The following is a 23,821-nucleotide window of genomic DNA, read 5'->3' as shown; positions in this document are numbered from 1 at the left end:
CCTATTTTGACCTCCATTCTAAATTAATCTCTAAAGTTTTAAATATATTATATCAACCCTCATATTACCAATACCATTTTATTTTTATCTTTTTTTATTAACAAAACAATTTATCTTTAAGGTCTAGAAATTAAGTATGTGACCTTTTAAAATATTCTCAAAATCTTTAAAATAGATTAATCTTTTGAGAAAGTTATGGATTTAATTTTTACATCTTTAAAAATATTAATATTTTTGTAACGAAATATTAATAAAAATCAAAATAAAATAATATTAATAGTTTAAGAATAATATATAATATTTTAAATTTTATGATTAATTTAAAATCAGATTATAGTTAAAAATTAATATAAAATATTTAAAATTTAAAATCAATTTAAAATATATCATAATTTGAAGGATTTTCTACGAAATTAACTATTTTTTACAAATAAAATTATAAATATTTAAAACTAAAATTACAAATATAGTCGATTTCAGCAAAAATAATAAATCTAAAATTTGATGGATGACTATTAAGTTTTGGTCATAGTTCAAAGGCACGAATTTTAAGGGATCTGATGAACGACACGAAAGGAGAAAGCATTGCCCTCGGAGGCTTTCATGCAGCTGCAGGGTCTGTGCATCCATCCCACTTATAACGTAACAAACAAAGTTCCAGAGAATTTATACGAGTAAAATTACAAACTCCTCCAATTTCCCAAATTATAAACGCAAATATATAAAAACATACTTTTTTCTTTATACATTAATATCACTAGACTAATTAAGATTTTACGAATTTGTCATTTCATCAAAAGGTCAGGGGTAAGTTAGTCCACTCGACCTGCCTCAATGTTCTTTTCCTAAACTTCGCCCGCCCTTTAAAAGACCAGAAAAGTGGGAGATGCAGAAATAGACTGCAGTCACAACCCCACTCGGCCAGAGAAAAAAATAAAAAAGGGAACGAAGAGAGAATCATAAACAGAAAAAAAATGGAGACATATATTAATATGGGGTTTAATGAGAAGATAGTAAGTTAAGAGAGAGGCAGAAAGCAGAGGATAACTAAGTTAAAATAGAGGGATTTTTTTTCTTTGATGACTACTGGAATTGTGCCTGAGCAAAATCTAGAGGAGCAGATTGGGAAACAAATGGGTTGCATGGCTGGTTTCCTTCAGATCTTTGATCGTCACCAGATTCTTACCGGCAAATGCCTCCACTCCACCAAACGCCTCCCTCCTTCGCCGGTAGGTCTTTTTTCTATTTTTTTCAATATGGGTGTCCAGGAGATTTCTTTCTGCGTTGGTCATGTTTTATCGACTCCTTTTTCTTCAGGCGAGTGAAACGACGTCGGAGGAAAAGAAGGTCGTTGAATCTCCATTACCAGCGAGAGAATTAGAGAAGGAGCCACAAGGCCGATTAGCACCATCACCAGACCGTTTCAAGCAATTTTCGGCGATGTCGCAACTCTGTTCTCCAGCGCCAGAATCTTTCTCCCCGAAGGATAAGCAGAACGAGGTTTCTCTTCCGCTTTCCGTTTTCGAATTCAAAGAAGGCAGAGCGAAGTCACCATGGAAATTTTCAAAAGAAGCCCCAAGGCTCTCTCTCGATAGCAGAGCCGTCGTTGATGCTAAAGGAAGCCTCAAACCCTGTGAGATCCGTACGAACCAATCTGAAACCAGCAGTGAAGAAAATGGAGTGGATGATAACGACAAACAGCGACGGTCACCTAGCGTAATCGTGAGGCTCATGGGACTCGGATCGTTACCGAATTCGGATTCCGAACCTAATGAAAAAGCAGAGCTCCGAAGATCCGCGTCGGAAGCTAGAGGCAGAGATCTATTTCTCTATCGTTTTATAGATGGAGTTAATTTCCGTTTAAAACCGAGCCAACTACCAAATTTCCAAAACGAAGAGAGTTCGAGCAATGTAGTGAGAGAAAATGTAGCCAAACAAGCGCATTTAATGAACAACAGATCAGAAAGCTTAAGAAATGCGAGAACCGAACCAATGAAAACTGCGGTTCGAGGATTAGGCCAAAGGAAATGTTTCTACGAGTCAGCCGATTTTTTCCCCGAGCCAAAGCAAACTTTTTCCATCTATGGAGAGATTGAGAAACGACTTAAGCTCAGAGGAATAGACGAGCCATCGAAAGATCTCGAGACTCTTAAGCAAATCCTCGAGGCCTTGCAACTCAAAGGTCTCTTGCACACCAAGAAACCTCCAAGCCAAACGAATAACAGAAACTTTGTTTATGAAAATGAACAATCTCCAGTTACCGTTATCAAACCGGGAAGATCGCCAGCTTACCCGGCCAGAAGGATTGGCAACGAATTGCCTCCTTCGAGTAATAGATCAAGGCTTAGACCTCGCCAGAATTTGAGTATCGAGGTTCATCCGACCCAAAGTCCTAGACATTTTCGGTCGGAGAATGAACGGAACCAAAGGAAGAGTAGGGGTTCAGTATCTCCTACAAGGAGTGAGTGTGGCGCGAAGAGTCTTAATAGAAGGCCATTGAGTGTTGAAACGCAGAGGAGAGGGAATAGTAATGTGGACCAGAGAAGACTATCTCCAGTTCAGTCCCCTCGAGTTAATGTGAGAAAAACCGGATAGATCATACGGGTAATAGATCACCGAGAAACAGGAAATCAACGTCTGAGATTTATCAGAATGAAGAGAAGGTAATATTTGTTCCAGCAGAGGATGGAACATCCACTGTTTCGGAGAGTAGCATTAGCACGTGTTCTCAAACTGATACGGAGGTAAATTTGCTAAATTACTTAATTACCATGGAGATTGGGTTATCTAATTTTGCATAATTACTGTTATCTATTTAAACTAGAGTAATTATTTGTTTTTGGCATTATTTGTTTTTACAGAGATCGAAGGTCGAGGAATACAAGGACGGGAGAAGCCTCTTGGAACGGTGTGATAAGCTGCTTCACAGCATAGCAGAGATGACCGCTTCTACCAAGTTGCAGCTGAGTCCTGTCTCCGTACTTGACTCGTCGTTTGCAAGGAGTCGTCTCTTTCCCCTGTTAGGAAACGGAGTATCGATTTCAAAGGTAAGAACGTATTTTCTTCTTCTTGCAATATGAATTCTGAAACATTTATTATCATTATAAAAAAGTATGCGAACTGATATCGATTCGCTAAATTTTGCATTCGATTATGATGACGCAAGTAATATTCTGTGCGATTAGTTAAACAGTTTGTGATTTATTTTACCATCATTGGTGATATTATCTGATTAAGTTGTTGAATCAGAAGATGAGACATGGAGTTTCGCCGTGATCTCATCCGACGAATCTATGTCCGAAGATAAATCAGATGTTTGTGATTTCATCTACATTTCCGATATCCTGAGGGCCTCCAGTTACCTGCCGGATAACTCTGATGTCTTTTTGTTGCTCGAGAAGCAACAGCTTCTGAAAGGTAAAAATACCTCCAAAGTCTCTAGACTCCAAAGGAAGCTTGTATTCGATATCATCAACGAAATAATCAATCGAAATAGACGATTACCGGCGTGGAATCTTGTTGACTCAACATCGTTGCATCAAATTTGGTCCGAATTCCAAAAGATCCGAGAGCGAGACTCATCGGATGACTTGTTCGAGGTAATTTGTGGTGCTTGAGAAAAGACCTGGCAGGGGATGCCATTAACGGTTGGGGAGATCACCCTGTTGAGATGTCGGAATCAGTCCTTGATATCGAGCGTCTAATATTCAAAGACCTGATCGTCGAAACCATCCTGGATCTCGCTGCTTTCTCTGGGGAAAGTAATAAAATCTCAGCACTTCGTAGGAAGTTGGTGTTCTGAAGCGACGGATGAGAACCACCGACCCAGTTTGTTTGTTTTTTTTAAAGTTATCTAGGAATGTGTTCTGATAGAAATTTAGTCACAAAGCCATCTAGGAATGTGTTCTGATAGAAATTTAGTCACAAAGCCGTGCACTGTTCCTTTTGTTTCTCGGCATTCAATTTGCAGACAGTACTTGTCTTTTCCTTTTAATCTTCTTAAATGCCTTTGGCTGTAAGTTGCCAGAGACATCAAATGGAACCGCCGTTTATAGAGGCGTTGGCCATTGGAGTGAGGGATGAACCTTTGGAGTTTTGAGTGCAGGTTTTCTCCTTCCAAAAGATCTCCTCTGGTGATACAGAAAACCATGGTGTTCACAGTGTCCTAATTGGGCTTTCAGTTCTCCTTTTTCATATCTTTTGCTTAGATATTTGGCTTCTGCTCAGCTACCTCTGTTTCATAAACCTATCCATTTTATTATTATTTTTGAATTGTTTCAGACATTAAAAACAAACAAGCAATGCAATGAAACCAAGTTTCGTTTTGGTTTTAAATGCATTTGTCAGCAAAAGGACGGTAAAACCTGGTTGCTTGCCTACAAAAGCCTCAACACTCTTTAGGAAAAAAACACCCCATCGCAATGCTTGGAACCAATCTTTTTTTTTTTAACTTGGGCAAAGTCTTTTAAAATGATTCGATCAGAGGGTAGGGCATGAGGCTTACTGCTAAGGCCCCTCTCTCTATTAAGTTCCCGAAAGAGTCGTGGGGGACACATGATTTTAATGTATGTAACTTGATGGGCAAATGACTAACAGTTAAATTAGCACGCGTGCCATGCTTGAAATCTATTGTTCTTTTGGAAGCAAAGGTCATCAATGTCTATGAAGTAGGCCATTGGGGATTTTGTCATATCCATCTCACTTAATAAAATTATTTACTATTATAAAGAAGATTTTTCCGATTCAATTTATTCTATTTATAAATTTATAATTTTAAATATTATTTAGGACATTTAATATTTTATCTCTTTATTCCTTTGAATAACAAATAAGAGAGGAATTAGATTTAAAGGGAAGTAGGAACATTGAGTCATTAAATCTATAGATGCCAAACTTTTAAACTGGGTGTACGATCTGATAAGGATAATGCAACGCTGACCGAAGAGTAGTATGCAGACCTTTATTACCAAAACTATTTGCCTCCTTATTTCTTCCATAATTACAATGACGGAAAAGCTGCAACTTTTTTTCTGGAGGGGAGCTACTGGACCATCAACGAAATTACTCGAAGATTTTTATGGTTTGACCCTTTTGATTCAAGTATTTAATAAATGATTTAGGATTTTAATGCATGTTATAGATATAGTTCTTCAAAAGCTTACAAAAAGTGTTAAATGATGTATTAGCTTATCGATAAATTTGGATTTTAAAATTTAGATTTTTTTTTTTAAATCTAAGTTTAAATATATTTTGATTATCCAATCTTGATTTTGTTGTAATTATTTGTATGAATTTGGATAAGTAATTCATCTTATTATCCAAGAAGTAGCCCAAAAAATATTGCTACCAATCAATATAGGGTACAAAACATCTCCTAAGAGGACAGGATTCTCCATACTATAAAAGATTATGATTAACCACATCAATTATAATGATTTTCCTGTAAACTTTAACCTTCACAATCCCTTTAATGCTTTCAATAATATCATCAACATTCTTATTTATACCCGTGAATTGCCTATAGTTTCTCTCTTCCATATAAAACATATATAAGTACACCAAGTTATTTTAAAAATGTAAACAACCAAAGACTTAATCTTAAGGTAAACAACAACCCAATAAAGCTCATCTTCCCAGCTTCCTATAGCCCGATCAATCCTACACAAACAAAGAATGGCTTTTCAAACTGCTCGAGAAAAACAACATTAAAAAAACATATGGCACCTAGTCTCAGGCATCACACCACAGATCCTGCAGCTCCAATCAACCATCATCCCCGTTCTGATAAGCATTTCAGCAGTAGATTGCTTATTCAGAATAGCCAACCAAGCAATTATGGAATGATTAAGAACATAAATGGGGAACTAGACAACCTTCTGCCACACAACCTTCTCATGCTTCTTTATAATCTCTTCATAAAACCATCTAACAGAAATCTTAACCCCGTCCATTTGTCCAGTAAACAAGGCATGGACCTCACTTCTCATCTTCAATATTTTCCTTAGTCACCAGCTGAAATAAGCTTATTCTTAGCAAGCCAAAAATCTTCACCCCTCAAAACATAAGATCTGACCTAAGCAACTCAAAGGCAGCCTTCCTCAGCAAGCAAACTTCTCACCAAAACCAAAATACAAGATTTGTTTCAACATTTCAAGTTTTTCACTCCTAGACCCCCTCAGATTTAGGGTACAAATACTATTCCAACTCACCCTTGCACATCTAGATGGGACACCACCCCTTTCCACATAAACTTTATAACACTTTTCACCATATAAATAGTGACACCAAATATTTAAAGTAAACACTACTGCAACTAATTTCAAATCATGAGTAGGATAATTATTTTCATAAATTTTGAGCTATCGAGAAGCATATTTTATCATCTTTCCTTCTTGCTTTAATACACACCCCAAACCATTATAGGATGCATCACTATATACTATAAAATCATTTCCTAATTCTGGTTGTACCAAAACATGAGCTTTTATTAATATCTTCTTTAGTTTGTCAAAACTTTCCTGACATTTATTTGTCCAAACAAATAGAACATCCTTTATTAATAATTAATAATTGGAGCATCAATCATTGAAAAGTGTTTCACGAACTGTCGACAATAGCCAGCTAATCCCAAAAAAATTCTCACCTCAAAACATTCTTCGGGTTCACCATTCAATGATTGCTTGAACCTTTTTAGGATCAACCAAAATTCCTTCAGCTGAAACTATGTGTCCAAGTGAAGTTACTTCAATCAACCAAAACTCACACTTCGACAAATTTGCATATAGTTTCTTTTTTCAGAGGATGTAAAAAAAAAACTATCTGAAGATGATTATCATGATCCTCTTTGGTTTTAGAATAAACCAATATATCATCAATGAATACCACCATAAATTGATCTAAATATGGTTGAAATACTCGATTCATCAGATTCATAAAAGTTTCTAGTGCATTCGTAAGAGCAAATGACATTAATACAAACTCATAATGTCCGTATCTAGTTCTGAAAGCTATCTTTAGTATATCCTCTTATTTGATCTTCAATTGATGATACCCTGATCGAAGATCAATTTTAGAAATTATCGTTGTTCCTTTAAGTTGATGAAAGAGATCATCAATCCTTGGTAAAAGATATTTATTCTTCAATGTCACTTTATTATGTTGACAGTAATCCACACATAATCTCTTTGATTCGTCTTTCTTTTTCACAAACAAGACTAGAGCTCCCCAAGATGATATAGTAGGTCTTATAAAACTTCGATCTAATAATTATTGTAATTGAGCTTTTACTCTCTAAGTTCTGTAGGAACCATCCTATAATGTTTCATTGATGTTGGTGTCGTTCTAGGATGCACATCGATACCAAATTCCACTTCTGGGTCTATAGGTATATTCTCTAGATTTATATTTGTTTCCTTTGTATTTATCACATGAGCTAAATATGTTTCACTCTCATGTGATAATAACTTTCAAGCAGTTACAACTGATATCACATTGCTCAGATAATTCAACCTTTTGCCTATAAACCATTTGGAACTTGTAAGATTAATCTTTTCAATTGGCATTTAACTTTAGCATCATATGTCGATAACCAATCTCCTAGAATAATTTTTAAACTTATGAAATGGCAATTTTATAAGATCAGTTGAGAATTCCTTTTCCTACATATTCAACTTATCCTTGCACTTTAGTTTAAAGGGTTAGTCGCTAAAATATCTCTTGAGATTGATTATAGAGAAATCTTTTATCCTAACCAATCTAATACAAACACCATCAATTTCAAATGAGTAAGAAGTTGTTTCCATTCATACAGACATCACATCAGTAATTTTAACATCCTAATGGCATGTATATAATCTCTACTTGCTAGAGACCCGATTCATGTCCAAACCAGGCTAAACTTGTAGCTCTGATACCAATAAATGTAACACTTTTCACCATACAAGTAGTGACATCAATTATTTAAAACAAACACTACTGCAACCAACTTCAAATCATGAGTAGGAAAATTTCTTTCCTGAATTTTTAATTCGATATGATTATCCGATTTTTTCTCGTACTTTTACTCTTTATAGCTTTCAACAAAAACTTCGTATAAAAAATTTGAAACCCATGAAAAAATCATTCTTGGGGGTAAACTATTCGTTTACGGGACCAAGTTACATAACTTTTTAAAATTATACTTTGGTCCCTAAATTTTTAAAGTTTATAATTTAGCCATTAAACTTTCAATTTATTCATTTTGGTCATTAACAAAATATTTGGGGTATTACAAACCTAGAAAAAATCTGGTTAATTTCATTTATCATGACAGTTTCGCTATGTTAAACAAAACAACTTTTATCAGTTGCAATCTACTTACATAACTCAGCCTTTCGCTAGACCAAAGTCCAAGTCTAGTTTTGATTTTATCCACCAACCTAACAGAATACTTCTCTTTTAGTTTTCTGGGAACAAGAGACGCATCAAGATACTTAACTGGGAGCCTGCCCACTCTAAACCCAATAGCTTCCTACACCAAGGTTACCAAATCAATATTCATGCCAGAGGTGAAATTTTTTGACTTTGCGACATTAAGTTTCAAACCAGAAATCTCATAGAACTTCTCCAATACACATTTCACCCCGAAGATGTAATCCAGTGTTCATTTGCAGAAAATCAAAAGATCATTGCAAAACATAAATGAGCAAGCTTCAACTTGCTGCACTTTGGGTGATAATGAAAAACTAATTATTTATTTTTATAAATTATTTTAGAATTATATATATATATTAAGAAATTTATTTGAAAAAATAAGTGTTTAAATTGAATTTCATTTACATTGAGGTGTTTAAAGTGTTTTTAATCAAAATAAGTATTTAATGTTTACGTTTTCATTCTCATAATTTTTTTTGTTTTAAAAAATAAGCTTTTAAATTATGTTTCCTTTTATTTAAATCTCTAAAGTTTTTATGTTATTTAAATTATGTTTTCTTTTATTTAAATTATATTAAAATTTTATTGGAAATTTTTTAAGGTTTATAACAGAAAAACTAGAAAATTAGGGATGAAATTAAAGAAGAGGTGAGAGGGATTTTGTCTCTATTTTTTTCTCTTAATCTAGTGATAATTTATGATATACAAGTTTAAATATTAGAGAAATTATGTTTTGTGTTCCTCAAATTATATAAGTTTGAATACTTAATAAGTTTGTATATTTAAAATTAAGTAACTTAGTCCCTCCGAATGTATCGACTCCATCTTTGTTAGAAATGAAAATATAATGAAATTTTAAGTATCAAAAAGATTTTAAACACCTAAGTGAAAAATATGCATAATTTGAATACCTATTTTTTAATTAAATATTTTAAAATAATTAGATATAAAATTTATAATTTTTTAATATAATACTTAAATTAGAAAATAAAATCGATCACATAATTTAGGACTAATAATTCAATTTACCTAAAAGTTTTTAACTTATGCGCATGGTTGATTTTGAAAGTATATATATATATATATATATATATATATATATATATATATATATATATATATATATATATATATATATATACAAATCCATATACGAATATATGTTTTTTTTACTATTAGTGATTACAAATTATGATTTGTTTATAATTTTTTAAATTTTTAATGAGGCAAATATAAGAGCGGAATTAGAAATTTATAAATACGGGGTTAAAGTATTTTTAACTTTTCATAAATACAATTTTAATAGGCTTGCCTCGGAAGGTCCGATGAGCCACGCAAAAAACACAATGATGAAGACGGCTAAGTATTCCCTTGTGAGTTGAGATTGAGGTAGCAACCTCCTTATCTGCCATTGGATCACCAAAACATCAAATCATATCGTTATTAATTTTTATATAATCATAATTAATCGATTCATTAGTTGATTTATTAATCTGAATTAAATATTATAAAAAAATCATTATGTGACAATCTTTATAAATCGGTTTTATTTGTTCATATTATAAAGATTCAACCCACCCATCTAGTAAAGTTGTTTTGGATTTTTTCTCTCTCTCTAAAGATTCTCATGGTTTTCACCCATTCATAGATTAACATAAAGAATATTATGTTTTTGAGTTTAGGTTTCTCAATACTTTTGAAAACGCCATTGTTGTTTTGTACGAGAACTCATGTGAGTTGCATGCATTTAGTCTCCAGGAATGTCAGAAAGATATGAAATAGGGTAAACCAGCACTGCAATATAAACTTGCCATGTATAGAATTAGCTTGGGGGGCACTGTCAAGAACTTGAATAACAAGCTCCTGTTGTGTTTTAGTGCTGAATCTTTTCGACATCATTGCAGCCGTCTCCACCAAGCTCTCGTACCCACTCAACATGCTCTTCAGCCCTGCATACTCACATAAGGGAGACAAAATTTTATGTCATAAGACAGAATTATAATATTTTAAAGAGATATAAAATTTCAAGGGGAAAACATAATAGATAATATAAAAAAAATATTTAAAATATATGAGAATTTGAAATTTTAAAGGACAACGATCTCCAATCATCCCCTCGGTCCATCATTGTATACACACATTTCAAAACAAATTTTCTGCATTTTCTGATATATCCTAGAGAAACAAAATTTTATATTAGAAGACAGAATTATAATATTTTAAAGAGATATAAAATTTCAAGGGTGAAAACATAATAGATAATATAAAAAATATTTAAAATATATGAGAATTTGAAATTTTTAAAGGATAACGATCTCCGATCGCCCCTAGATCCATCATTGCATACACACATTTCACAACAATTTTTCTGCATTTTCTGATATATCCTAGAGAAACAAAATCATGGTAACCATGGAAAATTAACCTGTTGCAGCTTGTGACTCCGGGATAGATAATTAAATGCCAAAAGATCAAAGCAGTTATCATTATGTACACTGCTAGTAGCTTTGTTATCTGCAGGCTTTAACTTCAACCTGATCAATCTCTCTGTAGGTAAGTTTTCCGATGGCCTCACTAGCACAGCATGGACCGGCCGACATTGACATTTATCTACTCGGTGCAAAGATGCCGCCGGCAGGCTCCGGCTTTGTGAAACTAACTTAGCTTCCATTGATTCCAAAAGAAGAGAAAAATAATGGGAAAAGGGAGGATTCTAAAGTTAATGGCAAGGTAATTGATGTGAATGGAGGGGAAGTACTGAGTATATAACAACAAAATGGCATGACGAAGCATATTGGAGAGAGAGATATATTGACGTTTTTTGGAATCTTCCGCACTTGTTAGCAATGCTCAATATAAACCCACGGTGGTGTTTAAAGATGCTGCTTTTGTTGGTATTGGAAACAAAGTAGAACTATTAGTTTTTTTTAATATTTTATATGTGTTTAGAATTTTCTTAATCAATCGATAACATACATATTTTACAGATTTAGTTGCTCGAATTCAAGACTCTTAAATAAAATAACATTAGCTTTTGTCACTTAAATCATTTAATAGATTCTGGAACTATTAATTAAATATTGATTTAATGAGATCAAATCTTAAAAAAAATTAAAAATATTTTATAAATTAATTTATTAATAAATTAAATACAGAGAATTATCTCTTAACTGTATTCGTAGTACAAATAGAGATTTAATTGTTAGTCTAGTGAATTTTCTCTTCAATGTCGGCAAGGTGGTAAATTGAAAATTTGAATGCTTCACGATACCACTAAAGTAAGTCATTTTCTTCTTCTTCTGAAAACCAAGTGATCTGGTACAGGGAAGCCATTTCTTGGCCAAGCAATTCAGCCTACACTAGAAATGTGTTGAACAAAGGGTCTAATTTCGCCATAAGTCCTTGTATTCTTTGTACAATTAAAATTGGATTACGAGGCATTCTTTATAAAACTCCCATATAGCTGAATTAAAGTCATGGAAAAGCCATGCAATAAATTATTTAAAAAATTATTAAATAGGATTACATAATATTTTTTAAAAAAAATATCTGATGTAATTAATTTAATCGAAAGTTATGTGATACAAAAAACATTAATTTATCTCTCTAGTTCTCTGAAAACACTTACAACCCAATATTCAATATTTTTATTTGATTATTTGGCCCTTCCATGTTTGTAATATTAACAAAGTAGGTTATTTAGAGAATACAATTTAGAAAAATTGGACTTCAAGTATTAATCAAAATAAAAGAGCAAATTCTTGCGATTAAAAGGGGACTAATTTCAAACGTGAGGAGAATACAAGAGCATTAAGGTCGACAAGATAGACTGACCGTCTAATTAACTAAATCCGTCTCAAATATGGACTACTGGAATAGAGAATGCAATTGCCTAGATGCTTATACCCTTCAAGTAGTAAAGACAAGCATGTTTTCAAATTGGACAAGCGCCTTAAGGTGCAACAACATAGATTCCGACCCCTATAAGATTAGTATTTAAAAAAAATCGAGTTTAAATAAGATCAATCTCTTTTAAGGAAAAAGTCAAGAGTTCAAGGCGAAAAATATTAAATCTAGTTCAATTAAGAAATTATAATATAATTAGCTTTATATATTTAAAAATAATTACTATAATATCTATTTCTTTATATTTTTTCAGTTAGATCCATATTTTACATAATAAAAATAAAAATTATATATATATATATATATATATATATATATATATATATATATATATATATATATATATATATATATATATATATATATATATATATATCTAGTTAGATCAGATACAATTTTTATCCTAAAAAACAAATCAAATACATAGTTTTATTTTATCAAATAAAAACAAGAAATTAATATTTATATTAATTCAAGTTAGATCAAAGGCAAATTTTATCCCAAAATTCTAGATAAAATAAAGTGACAACTTTAAATTGTCGAGTCAAAACAACCAAAAGAAAAAGACATCCCATGCCCACCCCCTAAGTAGCATGTAACTAAGCACGTATGAGAACTTCTCAGCCATAATCTGATAAAATATCCAAGGAAACATTAGTTAAAAGTACCCAACAAGCATCATTCCTACTCTAAGTATAGGTCACAAGTTCAAAGGAACAAACCTAGAGAGTTACTACAAACATATACACTAACCAGATGTTCTAGAGAGATTAAACAAAACCTACACATAACACAGAAGACGCATGACAAACATATAAAAGGTACTTGAAAGTAAACATCTGTTTGAAATCAGACATTACTATTCTTTGGTGGTTTTGTTGATGAGGGACTTGTGAATGTGAGGGATCACACCACCACCAGCAATGGTGCCCTTGATGAGGGTGTCAAGCTCTTCATCCCCCCTAATAGCCAGCTGCAGATGCCTTGGGGTGATTCTTTTCACTTTCAGATCCTTGCTTGCATTTCCGGCCAACTCAAGAACCTCGGCTGTCAAGTATTCAAGGATAGAAGCCAGGTAAACAGCAGCTGTGGCGCCAACTCTCCCGTTTGCAGAAGCCCGAGATTTGAGGTGACGGTGGATACGACCGACGGGAAACTGATATCAGGAAACAATGAAACGTATAAGGAGGCTACCTACAACCAATAATCATACCCCAGATACCAGGTGGAAAGAAAACCTTCATTTTGCTATGGTCTTACCGGGGAAACAACAAAGACTACAATTATATAAATAGAATTAACCAAGTACATACAATCATAATAAATTTGTTTAATTCGTAATATAGAAAAAATGTGATCCAGATAAAGATGCAAAATTACACTATAGGCATAGATACTTCGCTGACTGAGATGCACCAAGTGCAAAGTTACTCTTAGCACTTAAAAATGCAATAAAGAACATCTTAAGAAAAGTAGAAATGAAAGACTACGGACAGAACGAAGAACAAAAAGCTTAAATGCTCAAACCCGACCAGCTTTTAAATTTGAAGAAACTGGACTTCTTTTCCTTAAGGCTAAACCAAGAAATACAAATCATTTAAAACACATATACCAAAAGAAGGGAACAGTATTCATTGTTCCATCATTCGGAACACTCCTAAACCTACTAAAAATGTGAAAGTAGGAAGGTAAAAGGTCGCTCTGAGTTGTAACGTGGAAGAACACTAGAGAAAACATGCTGAATAGCTTTGGCATTAGAAGAAAATTCAACACTTGTCTAATCTCAATTAAGTCAACTCCAGAATCTTCAAAGAAATGATTCAGGACTCAAATCCTTTAAGGAATATCATGAAGAGCCAGATGTTTTGACATAAAAAAGATGCACAACTTGCAAATGTCTCAGTCATCAACCACAAGTTTTTTTTTAAAAAAACTTTAGATGTTCTTTCTATTAGCTTATGCTTATGATACATAAAATTGGAGAGACAAATTATTTCATATTATTTTCAATAAAAAGTTCAAATATCTACAATTATCAAACATGCAAAAACGAACACAAAGCCTACGTTCTCGATTTGTTCCTTTTATTTGTTGTATAATTCGTGAACGATACTACTCTGCCGTGTAAAACCAAGTAAATGGAAGTAAATTTTGAGAATAAAAACCTGAATTCCAGCACGAGATGAGCGAGAAACCGGGCGCTTCTTGTCCTTATCCTTGTCTTTTTCCTTGCTAGCTGCGGTTGTTTTCGCTGCCAGAAGCCCCTTTCCACCTTTTCCTGCCATCTTCGTTTTCCTTTGAAAAAAAAAACACACACACACATTCAAGATTCAATTCATACAGTAAATCAAAATAAAGTGAAAATAACACGAACACAACGTTACCAGAACCCAGATCTGCTAAATACTAATCAGATCTAGTCAAAGAGATTCTCAGAACCCTATAAATTTGAGTCGATAAAATATATATCTATAACGCAGTAGAGGAAAATAAAAAGGTGGTGGCAAGAGAGACCTGAGACACTGAAAGGAATTGGAAGCCTGAAAGTGAGGAAACAGCGGAAGAACGAAACAACAGGGATAAGATTTCTGGGTTTATAATTACCTTGAGATTTGGTTGTCATTTTAAATGCCGGAAAATGAAATGGCGGTTAATTTTAGGTGGGAAAACACTTCGATTTCGACATTTCAAATTTTTCGAGGGATTTTCAACTTTAATTACCAAATACCCTCTCCTTTTCTTTCAGAATTCCGTGCCATCCTAACTCGTCGGTCGGACCAAACGCGTGATTAGACCTACCATTCAGGTCCATCCCGATAGTTTTGGACTAGGCCCATTAGTGTTTCTTTTTCTAACTTTTGAGTAAAGTATACCAAAGGTCACTGAGTTATGTTCAAGTGATAATTTTAGTCGTTAAACTTTTGTAACTTACAAAATGGTCAAACAAATTCCATCAATTTAATGATTTTTATAATAATTTGATAAATTTAACAACAATTTTATAACTATTAAAATTTAATAACTAAAATTATTATATTTTAGTAAACTTTACCCTTGTTTTTTTATAATATCAAAAGAAAAGCATAAATATGCTATAATAATACAATAATATCCTTAAAAATAAATACTCTAAACAATATTGTGGGAAACTATACGTAGTTAAAGATGTACAAAATCAAATCTATTTATATATTTTTCATAAAGCTTAACTCTAACTATCTGTGTAGTAGATCTTGAAATATTTTCTTCAATCTTTGATTCACCTCGAAATAGTCCTTTTTCATCCGAATCAAAGTAAATGAAAATATTCAAACTAATTTAAGGACTAAAGTGATTAAGGATTTGAACCCATTAAGTGGTCTCAATGATTAGAGGGAGTGTTGTTTTTTATTGAGGTATTGGATTTGAACAGTTACGTCCACAAAATATGTGTGTATTATCAATAGTTAAGAAAAAATTATGAACATATATTACCTTGTAATCACCTCAGACTACTCTAAAGAAAAATAATCAAATACTTACCCTTAAAATTAAATAAAAATCCATAACTTTTTATGTTTTCATTCAAATACACTTCTAATCAAATTGAACGTTGCAATAATAGTTCATCAAATAACTTTTGAAAATAAATATTCAAATAAAAAATCATTTAAAGTTTTCAATGTATCACCACGTATTACCTTTAACTTTTATTATTATTTAGTTTGAATTATTTAAATTTCAAGTCGTATATGTGACCAATAGATTTTGTATAGCAGGTAGCTTGAGCGGGCTCCGGTATGCCATCAGAATGAACTGAAAGGGCTTAGTATTCTTTGTAGAGTTTGGAGTAAGATGGGCCATACTATTCAGTATTCCTTACCAGGACGAGCCCATTCCATCAACGGTCAAACGACAGCGCCGTATCTTTTGGCGAATCCGCCAATGGTACAGCATTTTGTAAGGACATAACAGTCCAAACACTTGCAAAATCAGGACATTTTTGTCAGTGAGCTGACAAGTCTAACTTTCTCCCCACCCAAAAACCTTTCTCAACTAGACGGCGCGGGCTCGCTGCTTCACCTCGTAATCTTCGGCGAATATGTCCGGTTCCTTCCTTTTTTCTTCCTCCTTATCTCCGTTACAGTTTCGGGATTTCCCCAAAACGCGTTTTTTCAATCCCAGGATTCATGTACCTAATCCCGTACCACCTTTAAAGCCAACGAAGACCGCGTATCCTAGAATTGTTTTACCGGAAAACGTGAAAGTCGCGGCTTCTGAAATGCCGCTAACGGCGGGTAAAACGGCGGAGTCGGGTGGATTACAAGTGGACCTGGTGACGGAAGTGGACTTGAAGGAGAACGGGTTCAGGAGTCCACGAAGGACGAAGATCGTATGCACCATCGGGCCACGCACGTGCGAGTTCGAAGAAATCGAGGCTCTAGCCGTGGGAGGAATGAACGTGGCGCGTGTCAATATGTGCCACGGCACCCACGAGTGGCACAGAGACGTCATCCGGCTAGTGAGACAGTTAAACGAGGAGAAAGGGTTCGCCCTGGCGGTTATGATGGATACTGAAGGTAGCGAGATCCACATGGATGATCTAAACGGTGCTGAATCTGCCAAAGCAGGGGTAATTAACTAATGTCTTAAGGTAATTTAATTCATAGTTAATTGTGATTGTTAAACTTAATCGTTTTTGGCAGGATGGTGAGATATGGACGTTTACCGTGTGAGCATTTGATCCTTCATCGTGCCCTGAGCGTACCATTACGGTTAACTACGATGGTTTTGCTGAAGGTATAATTTTTTATAATCTGTTCGATTGAATTAACCAATAATCATCTTTAAAAGTGTGCTATATTTAGTTTAATGATACAAAAAATACCCCTTTTTTGTTTTGGAGCAGTTGAAGTATTGAACAGAACTGATGTTTCGTCCTTTGTTACGTTGTGGGATAAACTGTGTGATTGGAATTTTGCTTATTATGATTTTGTGTCATTAAATTTGTACAAGGATACCATCAATGAACAACCAAAGCTAGTGTAAGATGAATCACAATCAGTGGCGGAGCCACATGTTGTTCAAGGGGTGTACATCCTAAAATTCTAATTTTATTCGGTTAGTTACTTATTTACTTATAGCGTCCACTTTGAAATTTTATTTGTGTTCACCCCATTCAAAAATTTTGTGTTGTTAATATAATAAGTGTGCCCACTCTTAAAAATATTTCTAGATTCGTCACTGATCACAGCCCACGTTGTGCTTTCTATCACTTCCATTTCATGCATCTTTGATGGGAATGAAAGAGCTCTGACTGCTAGTTTGTCAATATTGTAACTTCTTTTAGAGCCGTAATCATATCGACTTAGTAATTGAACAATTTATGAGTTATCTTTTCCATTCAACCTTTAGTTCCATTGCTTCTGCAGCTCAAACCAACCACAATTTTATTTTTTCTATGAAGAATTGAACGGTAATACATTGATTTATATAATTGATGGTAGATGTAAAGGTTGGCGATGAGCTGCTTGTTGATGGTGGAATGGTGAGATTTGTGGTGACCGAGAAGATTGATCCAGATGTAATCTGCCAGTGTACGGATCCCGGGCTGTTATTACCTCGTGCTAACCTGACTTTTTGGAGAAATGAGAGTCTAGTTCAGGAGCGCAATGCAATGCTTCCTACTATATCTTCAAAGGTCTGGTACCTTTCAAACAATCCATTGTTTAGTCGTTTTTGTAAGATCCTAATTGTGGTAAAAGCATCTTTGAATGGTTCTTCTCAAGCTGTTGCCTTCATGCATTCACCATGCTTTCCACTAGGGTTTATTCATCTTGATTCTTACTTTCTATCAGAAAACTGAAAAGTAGTTTGTATATGATTTTCAAACATTTATGATTCTTGCAGGATTGGCTGGATATTGATTTTGGAATTGCAGAGGGTGTTGATTTTATTGCAGTGTCTTTTGTGAGGTCTGCTGAAGTTATTAAGACTTTAAAGAGTTATATCACTGCTCGATCACCTGGACCGTATGCATGTATAACATTTTATTGTATTAAATTGAAGCTGTAAGATGTTCTGATGGTTCAATTTTGCAGCCAAATTGTTGTCATTGCCAAGATAGAGAGTATCGACTCTCTGAAAAATTTGGAAGAGATTATCAGGGCATCATATGGAGCTATGGTAGCCAGGGGAGATCTAGGCTCACCGATACCAATAGAACAGGTCCCTTCAGTTCAAAAGAGGGTTGCTCAACTGTGCAGGCAACTGAATGAGCCTGTCATTGTTGCCTCCCAGCTGCTTGAATCCATGATCGAATATCCCATACCTACCAGAGCAGAAGTTGCCGATGTTTCTGAAGCAGTAGGGCAGCAGGCAGATGCTCTAATACTTTCCAGTGAGTGAAGTTATTAAGACTTTAAAGAGTTATATCACTGCTCGATCAACTGGACGGTATGCATGTATAACATTTTATTGTATTAAATTGAAGCTGTAAGATGTTCTGATGGTTCAATTTTGCAGCCAAATTGCTGTCATTGCCAAGATAGAGAGTATCGACTCTCTGAAAAATTTGGAAGAGATTATCAGGGCATCATATGGAGCTATGGTAGCCAGGGGAGATCTAGGCTCACCGATACCAATAGAACAGGTCCCTTCGGTTCAAAAGAGGGTTGCTCAACTGTGCAGGCAACTGAATAAGCCTGTCGTTGTTGCCTCCCAGCTGCTTGAATCCATGATCGAATATCCCATACCTACCAGAGCAGAAGTTGCTGATGTTTCTGAAGCAGTAGGGCAGCAGGCAGATGCTCTAATGCTTTCCAGTGAGTCAGCCATGGGTCAATTCCCTGAGAAAGCATTAGCTGTACTAAGAAGTGTCAGTTTGAGAATCGAGATGTGGCGGAGGGAGGAGAAGCAGTTTGATGCGACGGATCCCTCAATCGTGTCATCTTCCACCCCACCTAGCATTTCTGAGCAGATATGTAATACAGCTTCACTAATGGGTAAGCGGTTATTTTTTCCTTTTGCTACTAAACTCGGCTACTGAATTGAATATGATTTTCAAATGTTAATTCTCAATTAACAAGTAATGCACATGCTCAGGGGGAAAAATAGAAGTGTGCATGAACTCACCAAAGTGATTAAGGAGATTGAATTTATGCAGGCAGAAGTAATGCCTTACTGTTTTTTAGCCAAGAACATAACTCACTACAGCGTTGGCTTATCTTACCTGGCATGTCGATTTATTTTCTTACTCTCCACACGGCCCTTGAAGCGTCCCATGTTTTTAGTATGTGAAGATGAAATTCAGTATCATCTTTATCGGCAGTAATATATTTCTTCCTGCCCCTGTATGCCGATGACACGAACTTGTTTGCAGTGATTTTCTTGATGCCTCTCATGATAACGAGATGTTTTCTTTTCTCAACTTTCAGCTAATAAACTCAAAGCAGATGCCATTTTTGTTTACACAAAAACTGGACAGACAGCATCTCTTCTTTCCCGCAATCTGCCCGACTGTCCAATCTTTGCGTTTACACCCTCAACATCCATCAGAAGGTGCCTGAACCTGCTGGGGTTTGATACCTTTCCCGTCTTGATTTCTCAGATGACGTGGAGAGCAATCTAAACAGAACTTTCTCCTTGCTTAAAGCAAGAGGGATGATCAACTCAGGTGACCTTATCATTGTCGTCTCTGATGTTTTGCAGTCCATTCAACCAATCAAGGTTCCCTAGAGTTGGAATGTGGTATCAGTTAATCGGTTCGTTTGCAGTTTAGTTCATAAGGATATGAATTGATTCGAGTCTAGTTGCTACGGATTGTCATATTCGGATACTCATGTACTGTCAGAAGGAACCTTACACGACCCCAGGCTCATTCTTTTCAGCACGTATATTTCCGACTCCAGTGTGCTGCGGACCTTAAGAGATCCCTGCAAGTGGCTGCAATTTGATTTTTGTTCTTCTGTTTCCTATATAAAATTTGTACAACACTGTCTTTACTGTTGAAAATGGATTCAGCTTTGTAGAAGAAAAGAGAGCCGTAGAGACCATTTTGTTTTCCATTCTCATTGTACTTATGGAGTGATGAATTTAATTAATTAAATTAGATCGCGAAAAAAAAAAGATGAGGTAATCCGAAGACTATGATGATAGTATCCGGTGATTGTGATATTATTTTTATCTTTCTTTTTGAAAAGAAATAAAAGAGAAAAGGACTCCCCGCTTGTAGCCTATAAACTAGAAGAAATGTGCAAAGAATCCTACGTATGTTGGATAAAAAGATACGGTGAAATTTTAAAAAGAATAGTGGATTTATCATTTCATTAATTCGTACGAGTCACTTTTGCATTTTGAGAAAAAAGTGAAATACGAGATTTAAAGGGATCATGATTGACATGGAAAGGCTCATGAACAAATCTCAAAGTCATGTAATGCACATTTTCTTAAATATCCCTCCACCATTTTTTTCTCGAAGGGAAATCGCCCATTGGGTGGGCCGTATTATAATGTTCATAGATATTATTAATACGATTTATAATTTATTAATGAAATTTAACATTCAAATATCAATTTAAAAGTAAAACTCATATTTGGAGTATATAAAACAATTAACTCTTAATAATCGACTTTATTTTGAACTTAAGAAATCTTCCGCCAGATAAATTGGTTTGCTTTCTATGAACAAATAAAACCTAAGATTCAAAACCGCTATTCATTTCTCCACTCCACTACTATTAATTACTTTATCTCACTTCTATTGATAAATTCCAATAAACTTATTATTACTTGGCTATTCAATTAATGCTACAGAATTATTTCGAAATTTGTATTTGCTTATTAATTACACTAATTTAATTATATTTAAAATTAAATTGTGTATGAATCAAATTTATGCATTATATTATTCTAAAAATATATTTATCTAAATTCAACAATTTATTTATTCAATTTACCTTTACACAACTTAATATATTTATCGAACATATTGTTTGATGTCTTTCATTATAATAATACTATTCTAAAATATATTAATGTAAAGGAAAAACAGAGAGATGTGAGCGCCGAAGTGAGAAGAAAATTGAATGGTTGGAATTAAAGATCGTCACAGTCTCACCGTCATGCCAAACGACGACCTTATTTCTTGGGTACCTATGTTGCTCTGTTCAGGTGACTCTATGTTTGCTTGGACACATGCAATCTTATTTTTTCCTATTTTATACTTAAATATATATAAACTGTAGATGTTATATGCGCTGGTAGATATTATCATTGCTGCAAAACAAACCCAATAATATTAATGATTAAATAAGTAAATTATAAAAAAAATGATAATTAAAAATAGAAGAATTTATTGTTTCATGGGATTTTCTATTTCACCATATGTCCCAGATGGGGCCTGAAACGTCAATCGTATAGATTGTGGACAGGCAACCTTCCCATTTCCCCACGCCATTTGTCACACGTCAAGGTAATTTTGTCAACTCTTCAAAGCTGTTGCACTCATTTTTCATATTAATATTATTTATTTGAAAATAAAAAAATGTTCATGAGGTGGAGATTCCTGCCCTTGTTTGGAGCGGCAGGAGGAGCGTATTGCGGATGTTTAAATGATTTTTGGTCCAAAGTACTGGCATCAAGGCCCATTTCATCATTTCTTCTGACTCAAGCTCCCCCTTAATTATTTTTGCATTCATTATTATTTAATAAATAATTCACCATTATTTACAACTATAGTTTATACATATGAATAGTAATTCACAATGCGTTAAATTCATATTTTTATTAATAAATTAAAAATAATATAGTTAAACTCACATTATTATATATATATTATAACAATGTTAATTAAATTAAAATTCAATCAATATTTTTAATTAATTTCGAAGTATGAATTATATGATACATTTAACAGAATATAAATTATGATTCTTATAATTTACCTTTTGATAACTTCAAAAAGGTAATGATGGATTTTCTTTCTTCGTTGCTTAAAATAATTTGAAAATGAAGGGAGGGGATTCGTCTCGTGCTGTCGGGGACTGAACTAATCCAACGGTTTCTAGGATTCCAGTTCTGCGACACGTGCCCGCGCTAGATCACATCAAACCGTGGTGAAGACGTAACCTAACGTCCCCGTCGTAGTAGCCCCGTGCCTTTACTGAACAACATATATTAGCCGCTTTTACGCTTCCACAGCAAAATTTCAACTACTTTCCCATTTAGCCTCCCATAAAGTCTTCCCGTTTTACTTTACCACCCCCACTTAACCGGTCTTTGAACTAACGGAAGAATCAGTCATTCATCTGTGGACCCATCTTTTACTCATCCGCTATGCAGTTTTTAACCTTCCCCCAAGCCCACCACCCCTGGCCTTTTTCATCAGTTTATACTTTCTTCTTTAATATCATAAAATATATCAAAAAATATATTTTATTAAGGGTCTATTTGTTTGGCTGTAATTGGTTTTCGGAAAATGAATTACTGGAGTTTGAATTACTGGAATTTGAATTACTGAAAATGAATTACTGGAATTTGAATTCTGAAAAATGAATTACATTTCTGAAAAATGAATTATATTTCTGGAAAACATCTGAAAAACGTTTTATGATGTTTGGAAGATGTTATTTAAACATTTTTTTCACTAGTTGAAGAGTTTTTTAAAAATTATTTATTAAAATATTAAATATAATAATAATATATTTAAACATTATTATTAAAGTAATAATGCTATATTATATTTTAAAAATATTAATTAGTATATTTTAAATATCTTTACTAAAATATTATTGAAATATATAAATAATATTATTCATTATTAAATATATAAAAAATTTATTATATATTATTAAAATAAAATAAAATACTTATATTATAATATAATTGATTATTTTATATAATATTAAAATATAATATAATATTATTATAAATATTAATAAATATATTTTAAATATTTTAATAATTAATATTTTGATGAAAATGATATTAAAATATTTTATTAATATTAAATTCATAAAATAAAATTATTTTGAGTAATTTTGCTTTGAAGTGAAAAGTTCGGAAAATGACTTACGGAAAATGAATCCGTAAGTCATTTTACAGAAAACACAAAGGAAATCATGTTACTAGGAAAATGAATTACATTCCGGAAAACGAATTACGTGAAACAAACACGGGAAAATTTTTTCCGGAAAACGAATTACGTGAAACAAACACGGGAAAACATTTTTCGGAAAACGAATTACGTGAAACAAACACTAGAATTCGGGGAAACCAATTACGTAATTCGAATTACGGGAAACAAACAGACCCTAAATATCAAACAACATTTAATAAAAAATAATTAAAAATGCGATTTGCCTTATTTTTCTCTCATTTTCTGTACTCGTTGTTAGTCTTTTTTTTATTCATCATTTTTGTCATAGATAGCGACATTAGTTTTGTTGTTAATTATCATCGTCGATATTCATTATTTTTTTTTATTTTATTATAGTGTATCTTTATTTTTTGTTTAGTAATTATG

At 33.5% G+C, this 23,821-nt stretch overlaps 1 protein-coding gene and 2 pseudogenes across 1 annotated transcript; 2 read left to right on the top strand and 1 right to left on the bottom strand.

Annotated features, from left to right (window-relative positions):
• The first annotated feature begins 804 nt into the window (after nt 1-804).
• Nucleotides 805-3,994, top strand: LOC120127178 (annotated as a pseudogene).
• An 8,932-nt stretch (nt 3,995-12,926) lies between these two features.
• On the bottom strand, nt 12,927-14,921 carry LOC120127177 (histone H2A variant 1-like). Its single transcript, XM_039145163.1, has 3 exons — nt 14,833-14,921; nt 14,484-14,613; nt 12,927-13,474 (listed from the first exon to the last, which is right to left on the bottom strand). Exons 2-3 carry the CDS (start codon nt 14,601-14,603, stop codon nt 13,178-13,180), a joined length of 417 nt encoding a protein of 138 aa, XP_039001094.1. The 5' UTR covers nt 14,604-14,613; nt 14,833-14,921; the 3' UTR covers nt 12,927-13,177.
• A 1,450-nt stretch (nt 14,922-16,371) lies between these two features.
• Nucleotides 16,372-20,127, top strand: LOC120127146 (annotated as a pseudogene).
• Nucleotides 20,128-23,821: the final 3,694 nt, after the last annotated feature.

This window comes from Hibiscus syriacus, unplaced genomic scaffold, assembly GCF_006381635.1.
Source record: "Hibiscus syriacus cultivar Baekdansim isolate YM2019G1 unplaced genomic scaffold, ASM638163v2 tig00110462_pilon, whole genome shotgun sequence".
Taxonomy (NCBI): domain Eukaryota; kingdom Viridiplantae; phylum Streptophyta; class Magnoliopsida; order Malvales; family Malvaceae; genus Hibiscus; species Hibiscus syriacus.
Note: the sequence above shows the minus strand (reverse complement) of the source record. Positions and strands in the feature narration are given on the sequence as shown.